Source organism: Lichenostomus cassidix, unplaced genomic scaffold (assembly GCF_008360975.1).
Source record: "Lichenostomus cassidix isolate B80296 unplaced genomic scaffold, HeHo_3.0 HiC_scaffold_829, whole genome shotgun sequence".
NCBI lineage: Eukaryota > Metazoa > Chordata > Aves > Passeriformes > Meliphagidae > Lichenostomus > Lichenostomus cassidix.
The window spans coordinates 70,248-85,770 of NW_028148036.1; the positions used below are offsets into that span (position 1 = coordinate 70,248).

The window sequence follows — 15,523 nt, forward strand, 5'->3', positions numbered from 1 at the left end:
TAATACTTGAATATTATTGTTGTCACCAGCTTTTTTTTTTCCTCTGTGATGCTCTAACTATGACCAAGTCTGTTAGGAGTTTTCATAAATTTTTTGGGTGAATTTTAACACAAAACAACTGAAAAAATTCAGGGAATCAACTCCTCCCACCCTTTCAATCCCCACCACCCTCCTGCCAAGGAGGGCAGCAATTTTTCAGGGAATAAATAAATAAATCCCATTTTTCCCCAGGGAATAAATAAATCAATCCCATTTTTTCCCAGGGAATAAATAAATAAATAAATAAATCCCATTTTTCCCAGGGAATAAATACATAAATCCCATTTTTTCCCACGGAATAAATAAATAAATCTCATTTTTCCCAGGGAACAAATCCCATTTTTCCCATTCTCCTCATCCACCTGTGGCTGCAGATTCCTCTTCCCTAAAAAAAAAAAAAAAACCCAACAAGGTGAAACCCCCTGGATGGAATAAAAACCACCTGGATTTTGTTCCTTTGCCCCAAATTCTGCTCTCCTGTCCTAACTCCTGGCTCTGCCCTAAGCTGCAGCTCCCCAGCCTCATCTGCAATAGAGAAATTCACAATATTTCAGCATTTGGGGAGTTTGGACAGGAGAAAAATCCCTGGAAAACAGCTGGAAAACAGCTGGAAAACAGCTGGAAAAACCTCTGGAAGACCTCTGGAAGACCTCTGGAAAAACCTCTGGAAAACCTCTGGAAAACCTCTGGAAAAACCTCTGGAAAAACCTCTGGAAGAACATCTGGAAGAACATCTGGAAGAACATCTGGAAAACCCTCTGGAAAAACCTCTGGAAAACCTCTGGAAAAACCTCTGGAAGAACATCTGGAAGAACATCTGGAAGAACATCTGGAAAACCCTCTGGAAAAACCTCTGGAAAACCTCTGGAAGAACATCTGGAAAACCTCTGGAAAACCCTCTGGATGCAGGGAAGCTGCTGAGTGTTTTTCCAGCCAGGAGAAGGGGATGGGAAGAGAAATTCTCCCAGAGTTGAACACATAATTAAAGTTTTTGATTAAAAAAATTCCCACGTTGCCTGAGGCAGGAGGAGCAGAACGAGGGATTGAGCTCTGGGAATTGCAGCTGAGGAGTGGTTTGGGATGGAGTTAGGAACCCAAAAAAATGTCTTGAAATTCTGTCAGATTCAAATTCTGCTTCACTGCAGGCAGCTGGGAACGCCTGAGAAGTTAATGGTTAGCTAAAAAAATAGGATTTAGTTTAAAAAAACTCAGGTTTTAACTAAAAAAATAGGATTTAGCTAAAAAAAATAGTATTTAACTAAAAAAAAAATCAGTATTTAGCTAAAAAATTTAGGATTTAGCTAAAAAAAAATCAGTATTTAGCTAAAAAAATCCGGATTTAACTAAAAAAAATCAGGATTTAGCTAAAAAATTAGGATTTAGCTAAAAAAAATCAGTATTTAGTTAAAAAATTAGGATTTAGCTAAAAAAAATCAGTATTTAGTTAAAAAATTAGGATTTAGCTAAAAAAATCAAGATTTAGCTAAAAAAATTAGGATTTAGCTAAAAAAAAAAATCTGACCTGCAGGAAGCTGCTGCAAACTCCTGGATTTGGGAATGAGCTCAGGGATCTGACCTGCAGGAACTTGGTGAAATCTCCTGGATTTAGGGAATTCTGGAAACCTGACCTGCAGGAAGCTGCTGCAAACTCCCAGCTTTGGGGACAGGCTGGGGGATCTGACCTGCAGGAACCCGGGAAAAACTCCTGGATTTTGGGAATTCTGGCAATCTGACCTGCAGGAAGCTGCCGAAAACTCCCAGATTTGGGAATGAGCTCAGGGATCTGACCTGCAGGAAGCTGCTGAAAACTCCAGGATTTGGCAGATTTGGGGACAGGCTCAGGGATCTGACCTGCAGTAAACTGCTGCAAACTCCCAGATTTGGGGACAGGCTCAGGGATCTGACCTGCAGTAAACTGCTGCAAACTCCTGGATTTGGGAATGAGCTCAGGGATCTGACCTGCAGTAAACTGCTGCAAACTCCCAGATTTGGGGACAGGCTCAGGGATCTGACCTGCAGTAAACTGCTGCAAACTCCTGGATTTGGGAATGAGCTCAGGGATCTGACCTGCAGTAAACTGCTGCAAACTCCCAGATTTGGGGACAGGCTCAGGGATCTGACCTGCAGTAAACTGCTGCAAACTCCTGGATTTGGGAATGAGCTCAGGGATCTGACCTGCAGGAACTTGGTGAAAACTCCAGGATTTAGGGAATTCTGGAAACCTGACCTGCAGGAAGCTGCTGCAAACTCCCAGATTTGGCATTTGGGAACGAGCTCAGTGATCTGACCTGCAGGAAGCTGGTGAAAACTCCCAGATTTGGGGACAGGCTCAGGGATCTGACCTGCAGGAAACTGCCGAAAACTCCCAGATTTTGCAGATTTAGGGACAGGCTGGGGGATCTGACCTGCAGGAAACTGCCGAAAACTCCCAGATTTTGCAGATTTGGGGACAGGCTGGGGGATCTGACCTGCAGGAACCCGGTGAAAACTCCTGGATTTTGGGAATTCTGGGAACCTGACCTGCAGGAAGCTGCTGCAAACTCCCAGATTTGGGAATGAGCTAGTGATCTGACCTGCAGGAAGCTGCTGCAAACTCCCAGATTTAGGGAATCCTGGAAACTTGCATGTAAACTGCTGCAAACTCCCAGATTTGGGAATGAGCTCAGGGATCTGACCTGCAGGAACTTGGTGAAAACTCCAGGATTTAGGGAATTCAGGGAACCTGACCTGCAGAAAGCTGCTGCAAACTCCCAGATTTGGGGACAGGCTGGGGATCTGACCTGCAGGAACTTGGTGAAAACTCCCAGATTTGGGGAATTCTGGCAATCTGACCTGCAGGAAGCTGCTGCAAACTCCCAGATTGGGCAGCTTTGGGGACAGGCTGGGGGATCTGACCTGCAGGAAGCGGGTGACGTCGTTGATGACGTTCCTGAAGACGTACTCGTCCTTCTGGCAGTCGAACCAGCCCAGCTTGGTGATTCGCGCGTACAGCTGGATCAGCGCCTGCGTCACGAACGTCGCCAGCTTGGGCCGCGTGGCCAGGTAGTTCAGCACGTAATTCCCTGGGGAAAAGGTGGGATTTAGAGCCCTGGGATTGAGGTGGGAAGAGGAGTGGTTGGGAGGTTGGTTTGAGGGAAGGAATGTGGGGGTTGGAGGGGATTTGGGGGGTTGGTGGTGAAGCTGGAGGTTTTGGTTGGGGATTTTAGGTGGTGGAATACAACTGGGAAAGGGTGGATTTGGCTCTGGAACACATCTGGAAAAAGGGTGGATTCAGCTCTGGGATACACGTGGAAAAGGGGTGGATTTGGCTCTGGAATACAACTGGAAAAGGGGTGAATTTGATTCTGGAATACACCTGGAAAAGGGGTGGATTTAGCTCTGGAATACAGATGGAAAAGGGTGGATTTAGCTCTGGAATACAACTGGAAATGGGGTGGATTTGGCTCTGGAATACACCTGGAAAAGGGTGGATTCAGCTCTGGGATACACATGGAAAAGGGGTGGAATTGGTTCTGGAATACATCTGGAAAAAGGGTAGATTATATCTGGAAAAGGGTGGATTTGGCTCTGGAATAGATCTGGAAAGGGGGTGGATTTGGGTCTCAAATACACCTGGAAAAGGGTGGATTCATCTCTGGAATACACCTGGAAATGGGGTGAGATTGCCATCCCCAACCATCATTTGTTTGCTGGCTCAGCTCCAAAAATCAGGGAGTTCTGAAGGCTGGAAAAGCCCTCTGAGGCCATGGAATCCAACCATCCCCAAATCCACGGCCAAGGATGGATCCAGCATTTCCAGGGATGGGAATTCCACCTGTTCCTAGGCTGGAAAACCCTTCAGAACCCAAACATTCCCAGACTTTTCCTTGGGGAAATCATTGATAGAAAGCAAAGCAGGCTGAGGCATTCCCTGCTTCCCTGCAGGATCCATCCCAATTCTCCAGGAAGGAGCAGGGATGGATTAAATCCCAAATCCAAACCCAAATGATATTCCAGAGACCTGAATCCTTGGAAAAAAGCCAATTTCATATTTTCAAATAAATCTATCAAACCCAAGTGGTTTATTTGGTTTATCCACCACAGCACAGAGCTCTCATTCCCATTCATCCCAAAAAAAATTCAGGATTTTCAGCCTCGAAGCAAAGCCAACCCATCCATAACAAAACCAACATCCCAACTGGAAAACCCACAACCTGCAGGGAACTTCCCACCCACGGACAGGAGTCCCAGAGACTGATATTCCATGGATTTTTTGGGCAAAGATTCCATACTCACGGATATCTATCCGCTGCTCCAGCGGCAGGGGGTTGTTTGTGCGTGACACCAGTTTGGTAAGGCAGGTGGCTGCCAGTAACTGGGAGTAGGAGGACTGGAAAGAAGGGAAAAAAAAACCCAAATAAACGCAAAGAAACGCAAAAGGAATTTTAATTCATGGAGGAGAAGTGGTTTGGAGTGGGTTTTAGGCAATGGTCCCTGCTGGGAAATTTGTGTTGAAGGTGAAAAATGGAATTTTATTGCTGAAGTGAAACAAGCTGGAGTTGAGGGGAAGCTTTGGGATTGAAGGCAGGAGTGAAACAGGAAAATAATCCAAGTGCATGGAATTTCCTTCAATTCCAGGCTGGAATTATCCCTGGGAACCATATGAGTGGGATGATAGAAATTTTAAAAAATTAAATCAGAAATTTAAAAAAAAATTAGTACTCAATGGGTACTAAATTCAGGTTCAAATGTGTTCCCTATGGATCACTGAGCTAATCCTGGGATAAAAATTATGGAATTCACCTCAAACCCCATCCCCTGAATTCCAGCCAGGGAAGGGACAATGCTGGTTCCTGTGACATCTAGGGCTGGGATCCATGCAGGAAAACTCTTTATTCCAATATTCCCAAAGACAGATCCCAGAGGGAACAAAAAACCCTCTGGAAAAGGTCGGAGAAACAATGGATTCCACTCAGAATGGAACTGCGCTTTGGGATCTTCCCTCAAAAATCTATTTATTTATTTGCCCTCAGGTGAAGCAGTTCCTAATTCCTGCAGGAAAGCTTCCAATGAGTTTTTCCCTCTGGAAAAGTCAGGGAAGCAGCAGTGCCAGGAGCAGCTTTTCCCAAAAAACCAACCCTGGCAGGGCTGGCTGGGACATGGCAGTGCCACCAGCACAGGGCACAATGGGATTTTTGGGGAATTTCTGCTCCCAAACGGATCTGGGGCTGCAATTCCCTCCTCCCAAGGCCAGAATTCCATGGGATTGGGGGATGTACTCACGCTGCCTCTCTCCAGGAGCAGCTGGCACTTGCTCAGGCAGTCGGGGCTGTTGGTGAACTCCACCAGCGCCTTCTCAGCCTGCAGCCGTGTCGCCGTGTCTGTGGTCTCATAGAGCTGCTTGCACAGGTTCTCCAGCTGGGCCAGGCTCTGGAAAACAGGGAAAACACGGAAAACAGGGGTTTAGGGGTGGCAGGTGGTGTCACTGAGGTGTTGGAGCTCTCGGTGGTGTCACCTGGGGGTTGTGGTTTTGGATAAGTGACACGGATTTGGCTTTGCTGGTGGAGAAGGAAGGAAAGCACTCAGCTCTGCTGGATTTGTGGAATTCCCTGCGTGGGAATTCTGGTTTTCACCTTTTTCCTGGAATCCCTGAATGGTTTGGGTTGGGAGAACCTTAAATCTCAGCCATTCCCACCCCAGCCACGGGCAGGGACATTTCCACTGTCCCAGGTCATCCCAGCCTGGCTTGGACATTTCCAGGGATCCAGGAGCAGCCAAATTCTCTGGGAATTCCATCCCAGCCAGGAATTCCTTCCCAACATCCCATCTAAATTCCAGATTGTCAAATTCCTCCCAAACTCAGCTCACATTCCCTCTGCACTGCACCACAATGGATCCCACGGAATGCTTTGGGATGGGAAGGATCTCCAATCCCATCCCATCCCAGCATGGTGGGAGGAGCTCTCCCTACACCATTCCCATCCCAAACATCCCAAATCCCTGCAGCAGGAGCAGGATGGAGCCTCTGTGGATCCTCCACAGGGGTTTCAAACCCCCAGGCAGATCCTGAGTGCTCAGCCAGCCGGAAAATATTCCCAGGAATTGGGATCTGATCCCTCCTGAGGTGTCCTGGTTCAAAGGTGGATTTGCAGATGGATCCAAACATTCCCAGGGGATTTTGCTGCTGGATTCACCACCAGGTGTTCTCACCTGGAGCATTCCAAACCCACTGGCAATTTGGGTTTTTCCAAAAACAAGGATAGCCCTGGCTGGGGGATTTATTTTTGGGAGAGGCTGCTCTGCAGAGCACAGTCCCAGCAGCTTCCACGCTTCCCTGCACAGCAATTCCAGGCCAAAAGCAGAGGGAATTTGGGATCTGTGCTGCCAGGATCAGCCCCAGGAAACACAGGAACACAGAGAGGGACCCTCTGGAGTAATTATCTTCCTTTTTATCATATCCCAGAGCTGTGATTCTTTGATTTTTCAATTTTTTTTTGAATAATCTCATGGAAAATGTTATCCCAAAAGCTTTGCTTCCATTCCCTGTCCTGGATGTGAATCCCTGGGAAGAACTCAGCAGGACAAGGATGAACCAAAGGCCACAAACCCCACAAATTCTGCGACAAAAATCCCAATTTTTTACAATTTCCCCATCCCCATGCAGGAATTCCTGGAGAAGCTCAGGGAATGTGGAGTTGCCTGCAGTCAGTTCTCTTCCCATTTCCAAGGAACCAATTCCCAGCGACTCGTGTGACTCCATGGCTGCTTTTGTGTGACACTGGCAGTGACAAAACCCCCTTGTTTGTGCCCAGAGCCTGAGCCGTGCCAGCCTGCCTGGAGCCCGGGAATTAACTCCCTCTGAGCCGGAGGAACGGGATACAATTCCCAAAAATCCAAAAATAATCTGGAGGAAATGGGATACAATTCCCAAAAACCCAAAACCAATCCGTGATCCCCTGGAGAGTCACATCACAGCGACACCGTGGGAATTAAAGCCCAAAATTCCTGAGGAAACATGGGATTCAATTCCCAAAAACCCAAAGCCAATCCAGAGAAAATGGGATACAATTCCCAAAACCAATCCAGAGAAAATGGGATACAATTCCCAAAAACCCACAAACAACCTGGAGGAAACGCAGGATACAATTCCCAAAAACCCAAAACCAATCAGTGTTCCCCTGGAGATTCACCCCACAGGGAAACCATGGGAATTAAAGCTCAGAATTCCTCAGGAAACATGGGATACAATTCCCAAAAATCCAAAACCAATCCGGAGGAAACACAGGATGCAATTCCCAAAAACCCAAAAATCCAAAACCAATCCGTGTTCCCCTGGAGATTCACCTCACAGGGAAACCATGGGAATTAAAGCTCAGAATTCCTGAGGAAACACAGGATACAATTCCCAAAAACCCAAAACCAATCAGTGTTCCCCTGGAGATTCACCTCACAGGACACCGTGGGAATTAAAGCCTAAAATATCTGTGAAAACACGGGATACAATTCCCAAAAACCCAAAATCCCAAAACCAATCTGGGTTCCCCTGGAGATTAACCTCACAGGGACACCGTGAGAATTAAAGCTCAGAATTCCCAAGGAAACACAGGATGCAATTCCCAAAAATCCAAAACCAATCCATGTTCCCCTGGAGATTCACCCCACAGGCAAACCATGGGAATTAAAGCCCAAAATTCCTGTGAAATCATGCCGGGAAAAGCAATAAATTCCATCCAGGAGTGAATCCAGCAGGGAACAGAAGTTGGATTAATCCGAGGAGGATTTCCATCCCAGGTTTTAGCGGTGTGGCTCTGCCTGGCCCTGCCCTGCCAATCCCTGATTCCCACCCATGGGATTTCTCTGGATACAGAGGGGGTTTTGGGATTGGGGGATTTAAGGACACACAGAAAAAACCCCAAATCCCAGGAAAGCAACTCCGAGGGAAAGCTGAAATCCCAATCTGGGGAGTTTTCATCCTTCATTTTCACTTTGCGATTGGTAATTTTATTTTTAATTCCATGTGCATAAATATCCAAGGGAAAAAAAACCCCAAATTCCTCATAACTGCAATCCAACCGGATAAATTCAGATGAAAACCATAATTTTTGGGAATTCTCACCAACAAATTCCTTCATTTCCTTCCTAATTTAATCATTATAACTAAGCAAAGCACCTGACCTGCCCCAACCCTGCATCCCAAGGAATTCCCCGGAGGTTTCCATCCTGCATTCCATGGAATTCCCAGGATGTTTCAATCCTTCATTCCATGGAATTTTCAGGACATTTCAATCCTTCATTCCACAGAATTCCCAGGATGTTTCCATCCTGCATTCCAAGGAATTCCCAGGAAGTTTCAATCCTTCATCCCAAGGAATTCCCAGGATGTTTCCATCCTGCATTCCAAGGAATTCCCATCAACCCTTCATCCCAAGGAATTCCCAGGACGTTTCCATCCTTCATTCCACAAAATTCCCAGGATGTTCCAACCCTTCAATCCAAGGAATTCCCATCAATCCTTCATTCCAAGGAATTCCCAGGACGTTTCCATCCTTCATTCCACAAAATTCCCAGGATGTTCCAACCCTTCAATCCAAGGAATTCCCATCAATCCTTCATTCCAAGGAATTCCCAGGACGTTTCCATCCTTCATTCCACAAAATTCCCAGGATGTTCCAACCCTTCAATCCAAGGAATTCCCATCAATCCTTCATTCCAAGGAATTCCCAGGACGTTTCCATCCTTCATTCCACAAAATTCCCAGGATGTTCCAACCCTTCAATCCAAGGAATTCCCATCAATCCTTCATTCCAAGGAATTCCCAGGACGTTTCCATCCTTCATTCCACAAAATTCCCAGGATGTTCCAACCCTTCAATCCAAGGAATTCCCATCAATCCTTCATTCCAAGGAATTCCCAGGATGTTTCAATCCTTCATTCCAAGAAATTCCCAGGACGTTTCCATCCTGCATTCCAAGGAATTCCCAGGAGGTTTCAACCCTTCATTCCAAGAAATTCCCATCAATCCTTCATCCCAAGGAATTCCCAGGAGGTTTCAACCCTTCATTCCAAGGAATTCCCATCAATCCTTCATCCCACAGAATTCCCAGGACGTTTCCCTCCTGCAGGAGCATCCAGGCAGGTTTATTCCAGGCTGGAAGGGCAGCAGGAGGGCAGGAGTTGGGACATTCCTGGGCAGTGCCACTGCTGGAGCTGAGATAAGGATGTCACTGCAGGGTGACAGTGCTGCAGCAGCTCTGGGGACCCAGATAAGGAGAGCAGCCTGAGCTGCAGCCCTTGGGACATTCCAGAGCCTCTGGAACTGCCTGGCAGCAGAAATGGGATTTGTCCAAAGGGAAAACCAGCTCTGGATACAATTCCAGGTGTAATTCCTGGGTTGGAGGATTCCAGAATGGTTTGGGTTTGGAGGATCTTAAATCCCATTCAGTTCCAACCTTGACATCTCCCATTATCCCAATTATCCAACCTGGCCTTGGACATTCCAGGGATCCAGGAGCAGCCAAATTCCCTGGGAATTCCATCCCAGCCAGGAATTCCTTCCCAAATCCCATCTGAACTTCCCTTCTGTCAGCACTGGGAACAAACCATCGCCTGGTTCTCACTGCTCTCCAACATTTCATGTTGGAATATCAACCAGGGGAGAGCTGGGAATGTCCAGCTGGAGAAGGGAAATCCCAGGGAGAATTCCAGAGCCTAAAGGAGCTCCAGGAGAGCTGGAGAGGGATTTGGGACAAGGGCTGGAGGGACAGGGCACAGAGAATGGCAGAGGGATGGGATGGATGGGATTTTGGGAAGGAATTCCTTTGGGAAGGAGGGAGGTGACACTGTAAATCACCTCACTGGGGCAGGAAGGGAAAGCAGGAATGAGCATTTTTCAGCATTTCCCAGCATTTTCCAGCATTTTCCAGCCTTTCCCAGCCTTTCCCAGCAAGGTGTCCTTGGACTCTTAACTCCTGGAATCACTCTGTCCACAACCACACCACGCTGGGAACGGCAGGGCAAAAGAATTCCCAACAAATTCCACCCAAAATTGCCTAAAATCCAAGGGAAACATCCAACAGAACCCCAAAATCCATCACCATCCCACACAGGAAGTGCATCCCACTGCGTGGAAAACATTAAAAAAAGTGGAATTCAAAGGAGAAAATGGGAGAAATCTAATTCCAAAGGGAAAAAAATAGGATTAACGACCTCAAGAAGGAGCAAGTGATGTTTCCAAAACCTGGAAAATCCCAAAATATTCACTCCAAGAGAAGTCAAAATAGCTTTTTTTGTGGAAAAGTCAGTGCTGGGATAATTGGCTGGAAGGATTTTCCCTCCCAGCCTCGGGATCATCTGACCCTCCTGTCCTGCATCCCCATCACTGCAGCCTTTGTTCCCAGACATTTCCCACTGCTGGACACACAATTCCCACCAAAACTCGCAGGGATCACTCAGAGTTCCCACAGTTTGTGACTTTTCAGGATGAAAATTCAGGTAGAATCCATAAAAAATGGGTTTGGGCTTCACCACGCTGGGTATAAATCCATGTTTGTTTATTTGGGGTTTCTTCACAGCAGGAAAAATCCATGAAAAATTAATTTAGGTTCCATCACTCCAGGTAAAATCCACAGAAAAAAATTTTGGGCTTCATCACAGCAGGTAAAATCCCAAAAAATGGATTTGGGTTTCATCACACCAGGCAAAATCCAGGAAAAAAATCTTTTTGGGCTTCTTCACATTGAGTAAGATCCTTAAAAAGTCTGTTTGGGTTTCACCACTCCAGGTCAAATCCATAAAAAGTGGTTTTGGGGCTTCTTCACTCCAAGTAAAATCCATTAAAAAATCTGTTTGCACTTCTTCACACCAAATAAAAGTTTGGAAAAAAAATATTTTTGGACTCCAGCAAAGCAGGTAAAATCCATAAAAAATGAATCTGGGCTTCATCACACCAAATAAAATCCATAAAAGATGAATTTGGGTTCCACCACACCAAATAAAATCCATAAAAGATGAATTTGGGTTCCACCACACCAAATAAAATCCACAGGAAATCTTTCTGGGTTCCACCACCATTCCAAAAGTTCCTCTGGGAATATTTACCACCTGAGCTGAAGTTCTCAGGAAGCAGCAGAAGGATTTTCCCAACTTCCCAATCCTTTCCCAGCTGCTGCCAGCCAGGATTTATTCCCAAATCCCCGTTTTATCAAACCCAGATCCATTCCATAAAAACACCACCAATCCCTCTGCAGCCAGGCTGGGACAGCTGGGAATGTCCAGCTGGAGAAGGGAAATTCCAGGGAGAATTCCAGAGCCTTAAAGGAGCTCCAGGAGAGCTGGAGAGGGATTTGGGATAAGTGATGGAATGACAGGACACAGGGAATGGCTTCAAAGGGATAGAGAGTGGGATTTGTGGGATTTTGGGGAGGAATTCCTGGCTGGGATGGAATTCCCAGAGAAGCTCCTGGATCCCTGGAATGTCCAAGGCCAGGTTGGGATAACCTGGATAGCAGGAGATTTCCCTGCTCACGGCTGGGAAGAATTCCTTCCCCCAAATCTCTCCTCTCTTCCCTTTTCCCATCACCCCGAGGCACACCAAATCCCCCCAAACCCCATCCAGCTCCAACTTTCAGCTCCAACTTTCAGCTCCATTCATCCCACAGCGAAATTCCCGGAGCTGCAGGTGCTCCAAGCGATTTTTCAAATCCCTTTTTCCTGCCGGGAAGATCTCCCAAAGTTCAGCAGTTAAACTTTAACAACAAATCCCAACCCCTCCAGCTCCAACTCCCACCTTGCCCAATCTGACATTTACCAAGGAAAAACCCGGATTTGGAGCTGAATTTTGGAGCAGCTCAGTAAAAAATCAGGATTTTTCCCCGCAGGAAAACCACAGTTAATCACACAGCAATTCCTCCTCTCCCTCGGGATCACCCAGGAAACAATTCCCAACAACCTTCCCGCCCAACCTGGCTCTCTGCTGAGTTAATAAACTGCTCACCCTTGTGGTTCCCAGGGGGATGGATGGATTGATTCCCAAACTTCCAGGGATAATAAATAACTCCCAGGCATTACACTTTACCCAAGGTTTTGGCCTCCATGCAAATCCAGCGCCAGCCCAACCAACATTTGATGCAAAAAAACACCCCCAGCTGCACCTATTTTTGTTTTGGCTGCTTCTGACAGCGACAGCAGCCAGGGTTTGGGGGACCTGAAGAGGATTTAGGGTGCTTTTCCAAGGTTTTTGGGCCTTTCTGAGGGTTTAGGGTCCCTTTCCCAGGTTTTAGCGTCCTTTCCCACGTTTCAGGGTCCCTTTCCCAGGTTTTAGGGTCCTTTTCCAAGGTTTTTGGGTCCCTTTCCCAGGGTTTAGTGTGTCTTTCCCAGATTTTAGGGTCCCTTTCCCAGGTTTTGGGGTCTCTTTCCCAGATTTTAGGGTACTTTTCCAAGGTTTTAGGGTTCCTTTCCCAGGATTTAGGGTCTGTTTCCCAAGGTTTTTGGGCCTTTTGCAAGTGTTTAGGGTCTCTTTCCCAGGTTTTAGGGTCTCTCTCAGTGAGTTTTGGGTACCTCTTAGAAGGTTTAGGTGCCTTGGAGAGAGTTTAGGGACTGTTTCCCAGTGTTTAGGGTCTCTTTCCCAGGGGGTTTAAGGTCCTTGCAGAAGGTTTAGGTTTCCTTTCAAAGGTTTAGGTTTCCTTTCAAGAGTTTAGGTTTCTTTTCATGGGTTTAGAGTTCTTTTCAAAGGTTTTAGGGTCCCTTTCAGTGGGTTTTGGGTCCCTCTCAGAGGGTTTAGGGACCTTCCAGAGGGTTTTTGGTACCTCCAGAAGCAATCTGAGCCCCGTCAGAAGGCTCTGCTCCCTCTCTGAGGATTTTAGGTTCCTTGCAGAGAGGTTTTGCTCCTCTCAGAGGGTTTAGGTTCCCTTTAGGCAGTTTTGGGATCTTTTCCCAGGGGTTTTGGTCTCTCCACTCCAGCCTGCAAGCAGCTCAGATCCCAAATTTCCCTCCTGCCTCCAACCCCATGAACTTCCCCACTGTGGGATTCACTTTTAACATCCCAAAAAACCCTTTTCCCCGAGCTGCAGCTCTGCACAGGGCTGGAGATGAACCAAACCAGGCGGACATGCCAAGGAGCCCAAAAGCAGGAGAATTCCCACACTGGGATAAGGGAGCTGATCCCCCAAAGTGCGCGGGGGACAGCGACAGGGACAGCGGGTGACAGCGGGGAGCTGGCTTTGGTTTCCAGGGGGAAAAGCGGGATCGGAGTGGAATTTTCCCAAATATTTCCTTACCGGCAGCACAGCAGAGGGACCTGCGGGGACACTGTGGGGAGCATGGGGACACACGGCAGGACACAGCCGGGAGCAGGGGGACACAGGGGGACACAGGGGGGACACGGTGGGCATGGGGACACAGGGCAGGGGGACACGGGCAGGGACGTGGGGACACACGGGGGGGACAGCGGTGGGAAGAGCCGCCGGCGGCCGGGGGGATGCACGGCGGGGACACGGGGACACACGGGGCGGACAGACGGACACGGAGACACACAGAAGGACAGCCGGGGGACACCAGAGGGACCAGCGGCGGCGGCGGCAGCTCCGTCCCGAGCGCGGCCTGCGCGCCTGAGCCGCCTGGGCCTGGCCGGGCCTGGGCGCGCGGGGCTCGGCCGCGCGGGGCGGGGGGGCGGCGCGGGGCCGCCGGGAGGGCGGCGGGCGGGCCCGGGGCAGCGCCGCGGAGCCGCCGGAGCTCACCTGCACATGATCCGCCATCTTGCCCCATTCATGCTCCGCTCGCGCCTCCGCCCCCGCCTGCGCCGGGCCCGGCGCCACCGCGTCCCCCCGCGCCGCCGCCCGCACCGCGCCTGCGCCGCGCCAAGCCACGCCCCCCCGGCGGGGGACACGCCCCCCGCGCCTGCGCGCGCCGGAGGGACACGCCCCGCACGGGGGAAGCCACGCCCACACGGCCAGAAGCGCGCCATCCCGCCTGCGCGCGCCGCTCCAGGCTCCGCCCGGCCCCGCCCAGGCCACGCCCCCCGGGCAGCACGGGGCCTGCGCGCGAGGAGAGGCCACGCCCACAAAGTCCGGGCCACGCCCCCGGTGCGCGCGCGGCCCGCGGCGTCTGACGTCAGGACGCGGGGGATGGAGGGAGGGGCGCGAGCGGGGTTTGTTGACACGGCCTTAAAGGGGCCGCGCACCCCGGACAGCGGGGACAGCCTGGGGACAGCGGGGACAGCCTGGGGACAGCCTGGGGACAGCGGGGACAGCCTGGGGACAGCGGGGACAGCCGGGCAGCCTGGGGACAGCCGGGCAGCCTGGGGACAGCGGGGACAGCGGGGACAGCGGGGACAGCCTGGGGACAGCGGGGACAGCCTGGGGACAGCGGGGACAGCGGGGACAGCCTGGGGACAGCGGGGACACCCCTGTGACCAGTGTGACCAGCACGCCCAGTGCCCCCAGTATAACCAGTGCCTCCAGTGTCACCAGTGTGACCAATGCCACCAGTGCCACCAGTATAACCAGAGCCTCCAGTGCCGCCAGTGTGACCGCTGACACCACTATGACCAATGTCCCCAGTGCCACCAGTATAACCAGTGTCACCAGTGTGACCACTGACCCTACTATGACCAATGTCCCCAATGTCCCCAGTGTCACCCGTGCCGTGCACCCCCAGCCCTGCAGCAGCCCCTCGCACCAGTGCTCCCAGTCACCCCAGCCCTGCCCAGTGCTGCCGGTTCCCTCCGCCCCACTGCCCTCCCGCGCTGCCGCAGCCCCAAAACCTCTTCCTCCTCCTCCTCCTCCTCCTCTCCCTCTCCTCCGCCCTCACCTCCCCCAGTTCCCCCATGGTCCCGCCGCCCGCGCTGGGAGCACTGGTTTGCACTGGGACGCTGGGCACGGGCACGGCTGGGCAGGACACTGGTTATTGGGCAGGACACTGGACAGGACGTGTTCCCCCGGCACTGCCGCTGGACTCATTGCCCAGGTGGGAAAAACCGGGCAGAGCCACGGCAGGGCTGCCCAGTGCCCAGTGACTTGTGACCAGTGTCCTGTGACCAGTGTCCCATGTCCTGCCCAGAGTCCAGCGTCCTGTGCCCAGTGTCCTAAGTCCTGCCCAGTTCCCAGTGCCCTGCCCAGTGTCCTGTGCCCAGTGTCCTGCCAAGTTCCCAGTGCCCTGCCAAGTTCCCAGTACCCTGCCCAGTGTCCTCCACCAGTGCCCAGTGTCCTAAGTCCTGCCCAGAGTCCAGTGTCCTGTGCCCAGTGCCCAGCAGTGGTGTCCAGTGCCCTGGCCAGTTCCAGGTGTCCTGCCCAGTGTCCTGCCCAATAACCAGTGTCCTGCCCAGTGTCCTCCACCAGTGTCCCATGCCCTGCCCAGTGTTCAGTGCCCAGTGCTCTGCCCAGTTCCCGGTGTCCTGCCCAGTGTCCTGCCCAGAGTCCAGTGTCCAGTGTCCTGTCCGGTGCCCAGCAGCACCACAGGGTGGCACACGGGCGTGTCCAGCAGTGCCACACCCACCTGTCCCGCGCTGCCA

General features: G+C 50.5%; 1 protein-coding gene across 2 annotated transcripts in view; it reads right to left on the reverse strand.

Annotated features, from left to right (window-relative positions):
* LOC146420265 (exportin-7) overlaps window positions 1–13,861 on the reverse strand; it is a 53,602-nt gene extending 39,741 nt beyond the window's left edge. For both annotated transcript variants that reach the window (XM_085048453.1, XM_085048452.1), the window contains exons 1-4: window positions 13,752–13,861; window positions 5,302–5,448; window positions 4,315–4,408; window positions 2,935–3,101 (exon numbers count right to left, since the gene is read on the reverse strand). In XM_085048453.1, the coding sequence (XP_084904579.1) occupies window positions 2,935–3,101; window positions 4,315–4,408; window positions 5,302–5,448; window positions 13,752–13,769 (426 nt within the window). In that variant the 5' untranslated portion in view covers window positions 13,770–13,861. The remainder of the gene's footprint in view (window positions 1–2,934; window positions 3,102–4,314; window positions 4,409–5,301; window positions 5,449–13,751) is intronic.
* Window positions 13,862–15,523: the final 1,662 nt, after the last annotated feature.